At 39.5% G+C, this 17,915-nt stretch overlaps 1 protein-coding gene across 4 annotated transcripts in view; it reads left to right on the forward strand.

Moving 5' to 3' along the window:
* SYNE1 (spectrin repeat containing nuclear envelope protein 1) overlaps nt 1-17,551 on the forward strand; it is a 596,966-nt gene extending 579,415 nt beyond the window's left edge. For all 4 annotated transcript variants that reach the window (XM_027769865.1, XM_027769873.1, XM_006140001.3 and 1 more), the window contains 6 exons: nt 2,055-2,255; nt 3,883-4,011; nt 5,289-5,501; nt 6,550-6,642; nt 8,346-8,404; nt 16,564-17,551. In XM_027769865.1, the coding sequence (XP_027625666.1) occupies nt 2,055-2,255; nt 3,883-4,011; nt 5,289-5,501; nt 6,550-6,642; nt 8,346-8,404; nt 16,564-16,804 (936 nt within the window). In that variant the 3' untranslated portion in view covers nt 16,805-17,551. The remainder of the gene's footprint in view (nt 1-2,054; nt 2,256-3,882; nt 4,012-5,288; nt 5,502-6,549; nt 6,643-8,345; nt 8,405-16,563) is intronic.
* The last annotated feature ends 364 nt before the right edge of the window (nt 17,552-17,915 follow it).

The raw sequence follows: 17,915 nt of genomic DNA on the forward strand, positions 1-17,915 counted from the left end.
GTCCCATTAAATGCATTTTTTCTTAGAATCCTTAAGTAACTATAGTAAGGCAGTATTGTATTATAACTAAATTCCTTAAAAAGTCAAGGAAGCAAAAGTTGGTAAGGATCTAATAACTCAGTGAGCTTAGAGCAGGGAAACAAGACTTTGGAGTCAACCTACATGTTAAGTAAAAGCCATCAGCCTCTGTACCTCTTTCAATCCTTCCATCTATATTTCCTGAAAATAAATATGTGGAATAACCAGATATTTTTCATAGTATCTTTTGATATGATGCTGTTTCTGTAGTTGAACCTACAGTAGCATGCTAAGATCCTATTGAAAAGTGAAAAATTAAGACAAATTGAGAATATAACAGCCAGTGAGATACAGGAAAATGCAGCCTGCATAGATATAAGTTCCAGGATTGCTCACCCTAACCTGATATGCAGGTATTTAATCAATACCCATGTACTTAATTATAATGAATATTGTCTGCCCAAGTTTTTTTTTTCCTTTTTCTGCTCAAGTTTTTGAATTGAGTTCTAGACTTTAGGAAAAGCACAAAGCCAAAATATCAGTCAGCTGGTTTTTTTATGAAATCAAACTATACTGATTAGCTCAGGAAATACTCAATTCACACTCTTTACCATCACAGAGATGTGACCCATGACACTACCAGTATTCTCAGCCTGGGGGCCATTGCGCCTACAGAGTCAGAACATTCAGACTGGGTCATAGAATCTGCTTTCTTAACAAGCTTGTCACTTCATATTTTTTCTTTTTAATTAATTAATATATATAATTTTTCTTTTTTCTTTTTTATTTTTGATTAATTAATTTACATTTATTCACTGAGCATTGTCACAACATACAAAATGTGATTTCCCATCCAGAATATACTGCATAGTGACTTAATTATACATGTTATCGTGGATAATTTTCCATATCTAGTTTCATATATATGTAATTTTTTTTATTGCCAGAAGACACATACAGAGAAAGAAAGAATAAAAGCACCCTCAATTCTTTGGGGGTGTGGTAATGCCAAAATTCTTTTTCCCTCCACCTCTGCATCCTATCAGGATTTGAGACACATAAGCACACATATGTGGCATCTTTTCAAGCTACTACGGCCAGGATTTGAACCACAATCAGCCATGAAGGATCTAACTCTCTAGACACAGCACTAGACATCTGCAATAAGGGGCCAGCTCACCACTTCATTCTTTTTTGAGGGGGAGGGGGAGAGGTTTTTTCACTATAGGGCGCATGCACTGGCCAGACAGACAGAGAGAGACATAGAGACAGAAAGCGAGAAATCACCCCCCAGGGAGGATGGTCACGCCGCAATCCCCTCTCCTCCATTCTCTTCTTGGGATCGTGGGCACGCACGCACACGCACCTGGCGTGAGTTTCAAGCCACCGGGTCTGGGACATGAACCATGGTCGACTATGTGGGAGGCCAGCGACATAGCCATTATGCTAACTGCTGGTTCCCACCACTTCATTCTTATGCACACAGAACTGAATACCATTGGCCTAGTAAACTCAAATTATTATACTCAGAAAACAGGGGGAAAACAAGTATCCTACTGCTCAAAACAATTTAAAAATGTTTTTGTTTGGTTTTGTTTTGCTGTATCCTCTGTGAAGGAAGTTGGGTTAGTTCATTTGGTTAGTTCATTGTACAGGGTCATCATTGCTTCTTGTAATTGATATTGTTGTTATTGATATTAATTCCTCCTGTTGTTTTATTAACTCCCATTCCTCAAACCAATGGCCACCATTCAGAAAAATGTAAGGGACATTCCTTGTTCTTATATATTCCTGAACAGTGTGGATTTTTGTGTGTATATTGTATGTTGGTGCTATTTCTCACCCATTTCTCCTCTCTACAGCATGGCCCTCAGTGGTGTGCACCACTGTCTCTTACCTAGCCATCTTGTTAAGACCAGTGTTAATTAATGGATCTTTTCATTTGAGCAAAATTTTCAAGGGACTTACACTATTTTTTTTAAATATTTTTTTTGTCATTATTATATTTATTTGGTTGTACTCCTTTCTCTTTTCAGGAGCTTCAGAAAGCTGTGGACCACCGCAAAGCCATCATCCTCTCTATCAATCTCTGCAGTTCCGAGTTCACCCAGGCTGACTCTGAGCAGAGCCAGGACCTGCAGGATCGCTTATCCCAAATGAATGGGCGATGGGACCGCGTGTGCTTTTTGCTGGAGGAGTGGCGGGGCCTGCTACAGGATGCACTGATGCAGTGTCAGGTTGGGAGAGCTTTGGGCATGTGGCGACCCCAGGCAAAACATTAATAGGGTAGCTGAGTCTAACCGTTTATTTCAGTTTCCTGAGGGATGCATTTGCTCCCTAAGTCAGTATTTGAATGCAATAACTGTATGCTCAGAATTTTTTTTATTGGAGAAATTGTATATGTGATCAGTATTCAAACCTGCTAGATCCCATCTTAGTTGTATGTCCAACTAAGAGGAGACTGTTCCCCAAGTTCAGCACAGTCCTGCCATTCCTTCAAGGACTCATTTATTTAGTTCACTCATTCAGTAAATGTTGATTTGGCACACAGGCAACATGTCTTTACCATCAGAGCAAGCATGACAAATATGTATTCATCAATTCGTACCATTCTTATTTGCTAAGTGTCCATAGTATAACAAATGGGATACAACAAAGCCTCTTTTTTTTTTTTTTTTTTTTTGGGGGGGAGAGGTTTTTGCTATAGGGTGCATGCACTCGCCAGACAGACAGAGAGAGACAGAGAGACAGAAAGTGAGAAATCACCCCCCAGGGGGGGATGGTCACGCCACAATCCCTTCTCCGTTCTCCTCTAGGGATCTTGGGCATGCACGCACACGCACCCAGCGTGAGTTTAAGCCACCGGGTCTGGGACTCGAACCACGGTCGACTACATGGGAGTCCAGCAACATAGCCATTACACTAACTGGTGGTCCCAACAAAGCCTCTATTTTTGTTGGGGAAAACAGAGTAAATACAATGCAAGCAAGTAGTTAACCAATATACTTGCAATATCTTAGATGATCAGAGTAACTGAGAAAAGCTGTTTTAGGAGGGTGGTCAGAGATAGTCTATTGCTATCTGAGCTAACCATGGAAAGATGTTGTTATGAAGGAGAAACAGCACATGGGAAGTCCCAGAAGAAGGAAAAGCTTAAAGTTTTAAGGACAGAAAAAAAAAAAAAAAAAAAGGCCAGTTTCCAGAATGTGTTCAGTGAGACAGGGAGTGATGAGAAAGACTGGGGAGGTGATAAGGGACCAGGTGACACAGGGCCTTCTAGGTTTAGGACAGAAATTTGGATCATATTTGAGACATAACCAGAAGCCCTGAAGGGATTTGCCTGGTCTTCAGATTTATAGGTGTCCCAAGAGTAAGAGCTCCTCAAACACAGGCATCCACACTGTTCTGTCAGTGCTGCACTCATTGCTATACATGACAATCCTTCATTAACAAATATCTTCATTGACTAAATGAGTGAACAAAGGTATAAGTGGAAGGGATATGAGATTGAATGTAGGCCTGAATGATTGGAAAATCTGAATACACAGAGGAGAGAGTAGTAGAGTTGCTTCCTTTTAAACTGTATATTAATAATAGCACTACTCCCTCTCATAAATTATGTATTTCGATGCCACTTTTATGTCTAAATTTTTCCCCAAGCAATAAATTAGATAATTTAACTAAGAACATGAACTCATGGTCAGGTCATTACAACAGCAACAATGCTTTCCTTAGAGAGGAGTTGTGTACATGATCTTAAAACCAAATGTGTTCGCCAAGGTCACAATTGGAAAGAATGGAAATTTAAGCTGCAAGGAAGCAAAAGCATATTATCCTATTACTTTATATCCTGTATTTTTGTAGGATTTCCATGAAATGAGCCACGGTTTGCTTCTTATGCTGGAGAACATCGACCGAAGGAAAAATGAAATTGTTCCTATCGATTCTAACCTGGATGCAGAGATACTCCAGGACCATCACAAACAGCTTGTGGTGAGAGTGAACTCTGGCAGCCTTGATTATTTTAGCAGGGTCGACGTCATTTACAGAAATTGAGTTTCAGTGGCAATATATTATTTTTTTCTTTTTACATTTTGTTGTAGTTTCTAACTCACACTTTCTAAACTCATGGTTTCCAAGCTTTGTGAAGCAAACATGTATTGAAGGTGATATCTGCTAGCTTTAGAATCTGGCTCTGAAGTCATTGCTCAGTTGTAAAATGTCTTAGATGTCCTGATCTTAATTAGCTTGTCTGTGTGAAGGCAGCTTTTTGGTGAATTGCACTTATTTTTAATTTACATTTTCTATGTTATGTCCCCAAAATACATCTGGAGATGTACAGTAAAAGGACATTCAAATTATAAAATAGAAAGAGACAATGAAGTTATTTTTTCAGAGAAATTTAAACATACAAGATTAAACACGAACCTTAGCACCAAGTTTTCTGAAAGGTAAAATAAAAAGAGAAGCAGGATGAGTCAACTTATTTTCATTATCTGATAAAAAGCAAAAAAATTTTAGCACTAACTTCTAAAGGAAATTTACTGCATGGATTTCTATGTAAGGATCTTTGGACCATATACTGTACAGTGTATTTAAGTGATTTTATAGACAAAAAGAATGCCTATTTGAGTTCCATTAGAAGAAAGTGTTTTGTATTTTGTAGCTTCCTGTATTTCTAAAATCCAGTGTCTTCACATTTAACACTTACTAACCTAAATGACAGCATTGGTAGCTTTTAATTAAGTACATAAAAGCCTTAAAAACCAAGAGAAAATAGCTATGCAACTGGATTTCTTATTAGACTTTGACCTTCCGGCCTTCAACTGTGAATGATGAGTCACCCTATATTTTTTGCAAATCTTGACTAGATACCAGAATATACCTGGACATAGAGATTTGCTGTATTTAGATGGTAATATTTTACTTTCTCTTTAAAAGAATATTTTGTCTCATTTGCATGATACTTTATATTTTAAACATTTCAACATGCATTAACCAATTTGAAACTTCCAGCAATACTGTAGATCAGGTATCAAGTGAGAAAGCAGAGATCAGAAAGGTTCAGGGGTCCTGTGGAACTTTTTCAGCAGGGCCAGGGTGAACACAGGTCTCCAATTCACATGTATAGCTACTGCATCCTTACACGTGTGAACTGTGTTCTGGTGCTCAGGTGTAATTGCCCACTCAGTTAAAGTGATATTCTATGCTTTTGGAACTTTATCCAATCATCAAAAATGCTTAGAAACATGTTTTTATTATATACATAGCAAATAAGGCGTGAACTATTGGAGTCTCAATTCAAAGTAGCCTCACTACAAGACATGTCTTGCCAACTACTGGTGAATGCTGAAGGCACAGACTGTCTAGAAGCCAAAGAAAAGGTCCATGTTATTGGAAATCGGCTCAAGCTTCTCTTGAAGGAGGTCAGTCGTCATATCAAGGAACTGGAGAAGTTATTAGACATGTCAAGCAGTCAGCAGGTAAGCACTAAACAAACATCCTTTTATAACACTTGTTATAAGAATCTTCATACTTCAAATGGAGTACTTGCCATTCTCAATCATTGTACTTACAAACCCTGTCTCAAAATGAGAAAAGTAGATTCATAAACTTTTTAAATAGGACACTTCTTTGGAGTCTGTGAAGTCCAGAAGATCTCTTGTAATTGTTGCTACTAACCGTGGCACCGCCACTACTCTGGCATTTTACTTCACCTATTCACTAAGAACTCACTCATTTCCACTCACACAGTCATGGTAGAATAAACCATTCATTGCATGTGAGTTTTGTATCCAACACTTGTAAGGCATGCATTCTCCTTACATATGCAAGTATTAATTTAGAGAAAATGATCCTCTTGGGCTAGCAGGTGCCATGGAGGTTAACTTTCTGCGTCCACATGGCCAACTCCATGGTTCAAGTCCTGCACCTGGTGGCTTGAAAAACACACTGGGTGCATGTGCTTGTATGCCCAAAATCCCAAGAGGAGAATGGACAAAAAAGGATTGTTGCTTGGCCATTCCCTGTTCAGGGGGAGAGGGGTGATTTCTCACTTATCCTCTCTTTCTCTGCCTGTCTCTCTCTGGTGACCAAACACACCATATGGCAAAACTAAAGAACAAGAGAAAGAAAAATGGTCCTCTTTTCACTTAGGTGTTTATAATTTTTTCTTAAATATGCTATGTCATGGCTTAGTGAGAGTTCAAGCAATTGATTGTGAAACACTGACAAGAACACCCAAACTCTTTACGCTGTGATAAGCATACAAAAGAAAAATCTACTCTGAATAGCAGCAGTGCCAGAAATAATATGAATTCTCTAGTGCTAGAAGTAGGCTCCTGGATTATTGTCTTTTGTCTCTAACCCCAGTAAATTGGTTTCTCTTCATTCTGAGTCACCTGCAGACTTCTTCACCTCCCAAGCCTGTATCAACCCTCTCAGATCCATGTCACTAAGAAATAAGAAGGCTATGGCTCTGGGACATGCAGCTACTAAATAATAAAAGTAAAATTCCCTTTTTCTACATAGGATTTGTCTTCCTGGTCTTCCGCTGATGAGCTGGACACCTCAGGATCTGTGAGTCCTACATCAGGAAGAAGCACCCCAAACAGACAGAGAACGGTAACTTCCCACTGGTCATTTTCCATTGACCCATGGGAGGAAACTGGAGGTGACAGGATTAGTACAGGGTCCACAGGCTCTCCCCCGCAGAGCAGGTGTCCTCAGCCAGAAGAGGGCTGTCACACAGTGTGGTGCTGCCTCCTCAGCCCTGCCATGTGCCTTTCCAGCATGCGCTCAGGAATGGAAAATAGCAATCCTGTTAAAAAAAAAAAAAAAATCAGAGCTCAACGTGTGGCTGGTATGCAGGGAGAACATTTACTTTTCTTGTGCAAATGGCCATTTCTAGAATGGTGCTCATTTGTCCCTTTGATGTCTCCTTCCTTCAAACCACCACTGCCATGTCTACCTAAAAAGGTAGGCTGCACTTACACAGGCCTCAGCCAGGGGCAAACAAAACTGTGAATGCCTCCTAAGCCCAATGAATTGATAAGGCAAATGGAGACTCTTTTGATGCTCCATCAAGAAGCTTCTGAGCGGTGGTCTTGAAGGTTTGGTGATAAAGTGGCAACACCCAGGCCGACTCTCCCTTGATGCCTGTGCTGGGGCTGCTTTGCTGGAACACAATGAGGATAAAAGGCAAATCTGGCCACTGCTGCCCTCTACACCTTGATTTCTCTGTGTAATTAGAAGCTTGTTTTTTTGTTCTGTTTTGTTTTGGTTTTAGTTTTTTGGGTTTTACTTTTTTTTTTTTTGGTCTGGCTTTGATTATAATCATTTCATTTTCCTTAGTTTTTAGAAATATTGATTTCATTTGTACTTTGTTACATACCTATGTTCTATGCTGATAACTGTATTGCCTTTCTTAGGATTGTTTTCAGTTTGCATTCACTAGTTTCCTATAGATCCTAGTTTAAGAATGTGAAGGAATACTGGCTTTTCAAGTCAATGTTTAGCTTTTATTAACTCAAATTTTGAATTTAAGTTTCATCACTACCAAGAATAAGCTCATATTACTGTTGTCTATGTTTTCTTTATCAAGAAATTTTAATATTATTTTAGTATCTTATTTAATTATTTATTTATTGCTATAGGACACATGTAATTACAAGAGAGAAAGAGGGGGCAGGGAGTATGATAAGAATTCACCCCGTGGGGTGATGGTCATGCCACAGTCCCATCTCCTCCACTCTACTCTCAGGATTTTAGGCATGCGTGTACATGTTCCCAGTATGTATTTCAAGTTGCCATATCTGGGACTCAAACCACAAAGGGATCCAGTTAGCTTAACCACCATGCCACCTGCCTGTCTCTATTTCAGTATCTTACACTGTTTCTAAAAGATTGTTTAAAGTAAATTATCTTTGAAATATGCAGTATGGCATAGTGAATTTTACATTTATTAATAATAATTTATTATTTTCTATTTATAAATATATGTACACATATTATACGTAAATAGGAGTATAAAGAGACCCTCATGCAGTGTAGTCCTTTGTGTTTCTACCATAAAAAGTGGGGGCCATACCCATGTTGATGTGGACTCCAAGACCACAACTTACATTTCTTCAGTGACTAGTAAAATAGATGTAAATGTGTTTTACTTTTACAAAGAAAAGCCAGTTTCCTTAATTCGTGGGTACTGCTCATTTCATTTGATTTGTTTTTCCTTTGCTGCACTTTTAGTTTAATTTTCATCAGTAGCTTGTCTTTATTTGCCTGGACTGAACATTCTTCTTTCTTTACCCCCTGTTCATTGCAAACAGCCACGAGGCAAATGTAGTCTCTCACAGCCTGGACCCTCTGTCAGCAGTCCACATAGCAGGTACCTTGTTCTCCTGGTTTCCACACTGTTCTAGAATACCAAGAGGATGATGAAACTTGTCCATGATTTAGGGAGACCTATACCTGGTCTTCCTCAAGGTAGTCAAGAAATTACTCTTTTTGTAAAAAATTGGAAGAGATGTTTCCAAATAGAAAGTAAATCCCTAAGCATAATGTATTTGGACCAAACCAAAATTTTGTTAAACCATTCATGACCCATCAGATGTTTTCCCTTCAGTTCTGTTCCGTGTGTACTTAAGGATCTGTTCCAGCCGCCCTTTCACCATGGCAGACTTTTATCATCCTCTTTACTTCTAGATTTTACAATAAGACAGGTAATAGACCAATGAATTATTTTACCATTCACAGAACCCACAAATCTGAATAAAATATACTAACATCCCCCCAGTTTGTTTTTTTTTTAATTTTCATGTTTTATCCAGACTGTGGGTTTTGAATTCTCAAAATGGCAAGTTCTAATTTGATGTCCTTCCCGTAAAATAGCTAAGCACCTTCTCTCTTCTGCTTATCCTAAAACTTCTCTTCAGCCAGCATGCCCAGCCATGCCCTCTCCTGACACTGGGCAGGCTCTTTCCCGCTGGCGCCCAAAACATAGAACCCTGCCGGTAACCGCCCAGAGCCAACTCACAGCTGCCACTGTGTGCTTCATGCCTTGCCTTCTCCAGCCCCTCATTTCTGCACTGAGCGGTGCTTTGCCTTCTTTGTCGTTGGTGTGATTGATGTCTGTGCTCTTCTGCCCTCCCACTAATCAGTTCGTGTTCCCCCAGACAATTTTTTAAAAAATAAAAATACCATCCTTGGAGCTGATTTTTCATTCCAGTCTCAAGCAGTTCACTGTGAAAGTAGTTGCCCCCAGAAACTGATCACCACGGAGCGCAATCTTAGTTCCTGGAAGGAGGGTGGGGATAAGGAACTGTAGAACTGGAAACACCCCATGAGTAATCATATTAGTTTTCAAGCTGTGTGCTGAGGGCCTGGCTGTATCATTTGGTCGTTTCCACTCAGCTGAGGGATTGTAGAATGTATTTTGATATGCTTTCTGGTTTTAAGCCTCCCTTACTATGTTTTTTTTTTTTTCTCTGTTGTTTTGGGTTAAGGACAACTATTTAAAAAAATTTTTTTTCCCTTACCATAATAAAATAGCTAGAATGAAATATGGAGAAAAGCTCCCAGGGAGTTTGGAAGATATGATGGACACCAGCAGGTGCTCAGATGTTTTCTCAGCCTCCTGCAAGAGAAGATGATCACGTTGTACAGACAGATCATTGTGTCCTGCAGCCCATCTGCTCCCCACACGTTGCTGAGTGCCATGAACTGAGATGGAGCACATCCTCAGGCATTCCTTTCTGGGCATCAGAAATCAGTCCTTTTGTTGATGCAATTGATGGATGGTGTAGAGGAGAATGCAGTCCGTTATTACCTATCACTGATAGCAATCTCCCTTCGGTGTCCAATACTGTGTCTGTCTGCTCCCCAGTTATTTCAGACAGCCACCCGGGTCTTCTGGAAAACATATTATTTTATCGATAGACCAGTGTTTCCACATGCTTCCTAACAGGGCTTTGTGGCTGGGATAGCCACATGCTCGTTGTGACATGCACTCGGTGCCTCCAGCTCTGCTCTGTCCAGCCTCGTTAGCGTCTTTCTGACCTCTCAGCACGATGTTCACTTTGTTCTCGGGAGGGAATGGAATAGAGATAATCTCTACCTAAATGGGAAACTTCAGCAGACAGGTTGTGCTTGAAGGTCCTTGGGCTTCCTAATTTCTTGGCTCTTCTGGTGTGCACTAAGCCATGACAACAAAATGCAGCCTGCCAGCCTGACCTTCACTCACTGGCGGGCTGTCTCGGTATCCATGGACTTTTGGACTTGAGGTATCTTGTGTTTGATCTTGCACTGGCCCAGCCAATTTAAAAGGCTACTTCAGAAAGAAAAATGGTTTGGAATGTTGTCCCCAGAGACTGTAATGAGAATATTTTAGAACTGTGTTCTTCTTGAGAGGGTAAAGAGAAGAAACTAGGTATTAGTTTGAAAAGACAGTTACTTGTATTTTTTTTTCTTGTTTAAGTTGGATGCTGGTCTGTTACATGTTTCTATTTGACTTGGTGGTGAGTCTGTGTCCTCATATAATATTCTAAGCCTACATATAAATTGATGCCTATAGTTACTGATTATCTACTAAGTTTGGGTCCTAGAGCTACAAAATTAATGGTCCATGCAATATGGTCCCTGCCATTAAAAGATGCAGCTTATAAGATTCTAGAGCTTCCCTAAGTAAATTATAAGGAGCTCCCAATAACTTCTTAAAATTACAAAAATAGGGAAAAAATTGTGTATACATGCATTATAACTGCATTCTGATTTTTTTTATTGAACATTTTAGAAGCATGCTTACAGAGCTGTGCTGCTGATGGTCTAGCTGATACCTTTTCTCTGTATTTGATTTAAAACATTCTAACCTTGCGACCAGTAGCACTTCAAAACATTGTAGACAAGTTGAAGTTGGCACACAGGAAACTTTCACTCCAGTTTCTAGCAAGGCAAGGGAATAATTGCTCTGCAGACTGGATGAAGTGAACTGATAACTTCATTCTAAACCCTAGAATTGTAAAGCACAAAATTGTCCTTGGCACCTTCAGTCTCTGGTAACTTATGCCCAGAGAACTACAAAGGAATGAGAGTGGCAAATGAAACCCAAAGGGAGGGACAAAAGACTTCACTTTAAAGTTCATTCAAGGTAGTCAAATATATTTAAGAAAGTACAATAAGTTTTTTGCATGTTCACTGGGCCTCGCTGTAAATACTATTCAGTTTCTTGTAGAATGTGTTTTCTAGTCTTTTCTGTCAGACAGTGCCCTGGGGATCTGTTTGTTCAAAGCAGTCACAGAGCCTCAGCATGGCCTCCCCTGTAAGGTAGGCTGGCAGCTCATGTCCTAAGGGCAGTCTTTACAGTGAGCCTCCAATACATTTCTCTTTTGCTGTTTCTAGGGGAGCCTTTTCAGTTTTTCTGGGGAACAAGTTAGGCAGTTTGGGAAATTCATCACATCTTTGAAAGCACTATTAGTAAATCAGGAATGTTTTCATGAGAGAAAAGCCTGAACCCAGCCAACCCCCAGGGGTATGAGTCAGCACTTGGTATAATTATACAGATAATAATGATAAGTTGCTGACATTTATTAGATCGCTCTAAACATTGTATGTACATTACCTCAGTTGACCTTCACAAGAACCCCAGCAGCCTCATAATATGACTGTACAGTAGTCCTCTTATCTGTGAGGGATACATTCCAGGACCTCTAATGGATGCTTGAAACCACAGATAGTACTGAACCTTCATCCACTATGTTGTTGTTGTTTAATCTGAAAATCAAGACAGCTCCCAAGTCGTTAAAAGGTGGGTATATACAGGACAACAGGATGATTTCTCGTCCCAGAAAGGAAAAGGAGGGATGGCCTGAGAGTTCATCACGCTGCTCAGAATGGCACATGATTGAAAACTTAGACGTAGCTTATTGCTTGAATTTTCCATTTAATATTTTTAGACTGCTTGACTAAGGTAACTGCAACCTCAGAGAACAAATCTGCAATGATGTGGGAAGTGGAATACTGTTTTCCTCAATTTATAGACAAGGACACTGGAAGTGAGATAGACATGAGCATTTAGGATTTCTTTCTTTCTTTCTTTTTTTTAGGTTTTTGCCATAGGCATGTGCATTCACTGGAGAGCAACAGAGAGAGAGATAAAGTGAGAAATTACCTCCCAGAAGAGATAGCCATACCGCAATCCTTCCCTCTCCAGTCTTCTTGGGATTCTGGGCATGCACGCACATGTTCCTGGTCTGAATCTCGAGCTACTAGGTTCGGGACTTGAATTATGGTCAGCCTTGTGGGAGTCCAGTGCCTTAACCACCACACCACCTGCTGGACCCAAGATTTAGAATTTGAACCTGAGTTTCACCTGGTTCCAGGCCCACTTTGTTCAGTAGAAGAGCTGATGGTGTGGAGAGGACTATAGACAGCAGTTGCAGAGCTTGGACCACAATAATCTGCATCGGGTAGCTCAGGACCAGCCAGAATGTCTGGTTTGGAAGAAGATGAGACTGGATTATTAAACTGATTCTGGAAACTTACCTTCTGACCCACATATGCGGGAAACACTATGTCTCAAAGACAATTCATGTAAAAGCAACAGCAAGAACATGGACAACCTGGATATTTCTGGACAGTAAGCTCTTGTTACTCTACAGTCAGTGTAAGCAAACAAGTAGCAAAATGAGTTAAAAATGTTTTTCACTTGGCTTTAAGCCATGTATAGACAGAATTAACTCATTTTATTTTCCTTGGTGATGTAAAATTCTCAAAGTCAACACTCTGCATGTACCATATTCAGACTCCTTGCACCTCTTTGTCGTGTTTGTGTGGTGTGTTGTCATATACTACTATTCCCTTCTCTCCCACCCTCCTTCCCTCACAATTGTACACACATTTGGGGAAAGAGATGCAACACTTCCTGGGCAATACTCTGCCCCGAAACTTTTAAGAAATGAAGAGAGCCAGAAAAACACTCACTTGTAAATAATAAGCACTTTTTTTTTTCCAGAATAGAAGCAGTGGATATATCTGAAATATATGAACAATATGAATATTTCAGGTATCTCCATTAGTTAAATTCAATGACTAAGTTTCACATTTTATGTTTACCATATAAAAAAATCTAAACTGGTGCCCATTTATCTAATAAGGTCAGTGGAGAGCAACCTGTGACTATCCAACAAGTCATCTTTGTTCTTTACTTTCTTGAATTTCCCAAGACTCTTGAAACTTGAGTAATTTTAAGTCAATAGGTTAAGTATTTAAAATACCCTTTTAGTCTGGGATCATTTACCTGCTGGTAATAAAATCTCTAGAATAAATTCATCTTAAGGAATAGGCAGCTTTGGGCATGTTGAATCTCTGCTAGTTACCCCAAGGGGTGCATATTTCTCAGTAGATAGACTGGGCATTTTTAGGAGCAGTCAACTGCACAGACAGTCCCTAAGAACCAGGTGTTCCCTGTGTCCCCATCTAAGCCCATTACTTCTACCCATGTGGGCATTCTTCAATGTGAAAAGTCATGCACTAATTAAATTTTATTAAAGAATGCTCTGATGCTGTTAAATGTGCCATGTCTTTCAACAGACTCTGTAACATATGAGTCCATGTTCCAAAAATGGTGAACTTTCCAGTTTTTCCCAGGAGTGAGCTAGGTGATGTGAAACCCTTGTTTTGATCTTGATCTTTGACCTAATGATTAAAAAAAAAAAAAAAAAAGCTAACAATTGACAAAGGGCTAATCAACCATCAGTCAGATTGCATTATCAATTATATGCAAGAATCCACCCATCACTAAAGTCCTTAAGTGTCTTCTAATGAAAATGAGTATGATATTTAACAATACGGCAACATGATGTTCTCTTCTGTCCTTCTAACATGAGTCATCCAGGTACAGGTGATGAGTTTTGTTCCCCAGTGCATATTTTCCAAGTCAAGAGAAGAATATACTAGAGAAAAATGCAATCCAGAGTTTGTGGGTAGCTATTTCAGCCTTTTCAAAACACTTTAGGGCAAACCATTGAATTATAGACTATCAGAGTCAACATGATTTTAGGATATTATTGCACCACTTATCTTTGCAAATGAGAAAAATCAAAGGCCAAAGAGATTAACTAAATTACCTGACCATAATCCAACTTTCTCAAAACAAAGCGTCCTTGTGAGGATACACTGATTTGGTGGTCATTGTATACTGTGAGGCTTTATGATTAGAGGCATTCTTTTAGACATAAAGTAACCACTTGCTTCCAAATACTTCCAAATCTCTTTTTTTCCTTGTGAAATACCCGTGACATAAATAAGACCTGCATGACCAACATTTATATCGCCAAACAGCAAAGCATTGTGGAGAGAGTGGTAGATTTTGGAACCCTAAGGTACTGGTATGGCTCTTCCTTCAATTGTGGGATTTGGAGCAAGTCACTTACATAGAGTCAAGCTCTAGTAGACAGTTACAAGTCCATGGTTGAAATATTAATTCTGACACTTTTAGCTCTGTAAACTCAAGCCAGTTACTTCACATCTCTGAATCTCTTCCATCATCCATAAAGTGAAGATAGTAAGTATAGTCCCAGGCAGTCCCAGAGGACTGTTGTGGAGGTTAATGAGAAAACCCAAGATAAATACCTTTGCTCTCTAGAAATTTGAATAATAAGCATTAACTATCCTTAACTATCTACAAAATTAGAATATGCTCTCTAAGGCCCTATCTAAACATGCATATTTTATAATTAGGTCATTCAAGCAACTTCAATTTTTCCCTTTGCACAAATAAGGCATATAACATATTTCTTACATTCTCTATTGTATTTTCACAAATTATGTATTTCTTTCTAGTAAGCTCATTAAGAATACTTATCTGATCATAAGGGTAGTTAATCACTTTGACCACTAGATGGTCATTGAACACTTGTGACTGCTCCATTGGGAGCACAATGGCAAATCAACAGAAGTTATAAAACATGCAAAACATAGAACTTAACATGTGGAAGACCATGCAGTCTATTTTGAGAAGGTTGATGAAGAGATTGGCAAACAGAGGTGAAGTGAGTTGTTCAAGGTCACACTGCCATTGGGCTGTTGACTTTAGAAAAGTATGCGGTTCCAATTTAGGCCAGTGGTGCAGTATTTCATTACACCCCAAGAAAGAGGGTAGGTAGTACAGGGATGCTGGGGCTACTGCAGAACCAGCTTGTCTAGCTCCCATCTATCTTCTGTGGCTTAATAAAATAGTTTTTTAGTAGTCCCTCTGTTCCTATGTAAGGGAATCATATTTGTTTTTATTTGAACATTTATTTTCTCTGGTGCTACCCCATTTCCCCCACTGACACTAAGGTAAACTTGTCTTCAGAAATTAACAGCCAGTAGGGGAGCTACATTTATAATGTTTTCTTCTGAGCCAAACCTTCAGAGCTTGTAATACAATTTTTACACTGTCATATTTTTCTAATGGCACTCACATGCAATACCTTTACCCTTAGTGATATTAAACCATTAGAGAATGCACATTTGGTGTGTGGGAATATGTCTCCTTAATACATCTATTCTTTTTGTTCATGTATTGTTGTGTGGGTGAGAGCATACACAGATGACTTATCAATAATATTTCTTCATCTTTTTCACTGGTAACCAAACAAAATGTTAATGACTTCTGACAGAAAGAAAAAAGTGGCCCCAACTCAGCATCTAGTTTCATGCTTGATATTTCATAGGCAGTCTTTCTTATGAATTTTGATATTTGTGCTTACTCTCTAATGCATGGTTTAAAAGGAAGATAAAACTGGCATAAGAAAACTTCAAACTTTGAGTCTAGAAGGAGCTTTCAAGATGACACAGAAAAAATTGTGTTAGTTTCTTCTACTCATAGAGCTATAGATAAAATCAACCTAGAATTTACATCGCTCAGCACCACTCTCTTATAGAGGGACTCCACTGCTAATCCTTGTTCATACATCTTTGGAACCCACTAATGTCAGGGTCAGGGCCAGGGCCAGTGCAAAATGAAACCAGGGTATGCTCTGAGATTAATTAAGCTTTTACGGATCTGCGCAAAGTGTTTAGGACTGTTTTCTTCTGGCTGCATGGGTTCTGGCATATCCAAGATGGCTAAATGGATTCTTTGTATGATTCTGACAGCAACTAATTTTGTCTAACAATGTTCCTGATATCCTTAAACCAAAAATGTGCTGCAACAAGCATCTACATTGTAATTATACTGGATCTGCTTAATTTATACTGATAAATTATGTGTATAGTAATTATCTTTATTGATGGAAAATATGTTACTTAATTAAGAGATAAAAAGAGTGGAATTTGAACTCAATTAGTTACCTTTAGTTGACTGACTAAATGTTCATTTTTTTGTCAGTGCTCTTCCTTTGGTGGTGGGAAAAATGACCTGGGCATACCGCGGAAGGTTGGCAGAAACTTGCCACCTCAGGTTATACTTGGCATGGCCCTTTCGCTTCCAGGAGGGTACGGAAGCAAAAAGCAGCATCCATCCACTATTTGAGTGATTTGAATTCTTTCTGTTGATTCTGTTCTCAGGTCCACAAAAGGTGGCTCCGGTTCCTCCCTTTCTGAGCAGCGGCCAGCTCAGTCCCGCCGAGCCTTCCTGTTCAGAGTGCTCCGGGCAGCTCTTCCACTTCAGCTTCTCCTGCTGCTCCTCATTGGGCTTGCCTGCCTCGTACCAATGTCAGAGGAAGACTACAGTTGTGCCCTCTCCAACAACTTTGCCCGATCATTCCACCCCATGCTCAGATACACAAACGGCCCTCCTCCCCTCTGAACCAAGTAGATGCCTTCTGTGGAAGTGCTGGTAGCACAAGGAGGATTGTGCCGAAGGCAATCCTGAAAGCAATCTCAGAAAGAGAACCTGAGTTTCGGCAAAAGCTTTCAGTGAGGCACTTCAGCTCTCCTCCATTTTCTGTGTAGGTGAACCATGACTTCTGAGGTAAATGATAAACCAAGATAAAAGAGCAAGCAGAAGACCAGAGGTTGGGAAGAAACATTGTTTGAGACTGAGCCTTAGCACTAAAGAGATGAAGAACCTCCAAAGTTCCCTGGACTCATGAATTCTGAGCCTTTGGCTGGTTCTGTAGTAGCCAAAGACTCCAGTAGACAGCCTGGGCAGCTTTCCTATGGTGCTGCTGCTCCATCCATCCAGTAAACAACCCTCCCAAGCGCCATGTCAGTATCATGCAATCTACCAACCAACCAGTGCTGAAGAGATGGTAGAACCTTGTACCATACAATTTTTAAGAGCTTATATGGCAGCTTCCTTTTTACCTTGTTTTCTTTGGGGGCATGATGTTCTAACCTTTGCTTTAGAAGCACAAGCTGTAAATCTAAAAGGCACTTTTTTAAAAGGTATAAAGAAAAACTAGATGTAATAAATAAGATCATGGAAGGCTTTATGTGAAAAAAAAAGTCAGATGTTATAGTTAAGAAAAAGATATTTATGTATGTACAGTTTGCTAAAGCCAAGTTTTGTTTGTAATGATTTCTTTGCATTTATTATAGATCCTGTAAAATATTTTGTCTGTGCTTCTTTTTTCACCCTAATGAAGTGACTTTAAGTTTCCTTATTAAGTGGCTGTCGATCAGAGCACAACCTAAATGATTTCTTTTCTGGATGAATGAAGTTGAAGCATAAGCATATATTACAGAAAAGAGATGATTGGAAATGGTAAATATTTACACCTGGATAACACTGGATAATTCCTTTTCCCTCTACCTTCCACAGCCAATCAGATCTCATGAATTCCTGTTTCCTCACATCTGTGTATTTTCTTCACAATTCCCTTTGCATAATTGAAAGAGTCCAATAAGGCTCGCCTGTCTGAGGTCATTTCTTCCTTCCATCCCAACAGTACACAGCCAGCCACGTGGATCTTCCC

Source organism: Tupaia chinensis, unplaced genomic scaffold (assembly GCF_000334495.1).
Source record: "Tupaia chinensis unplaced genomic scaffold, TupChi_1.0 Scaffold000014_1, whole genome shotgun sequence".
Classification (NCBI taxonomy): Eukaryota; Metazoa; Chordata; class Mammalia; order Scandentia; family Tupaiidae; genus Tupaia; species Tupaia belangeri.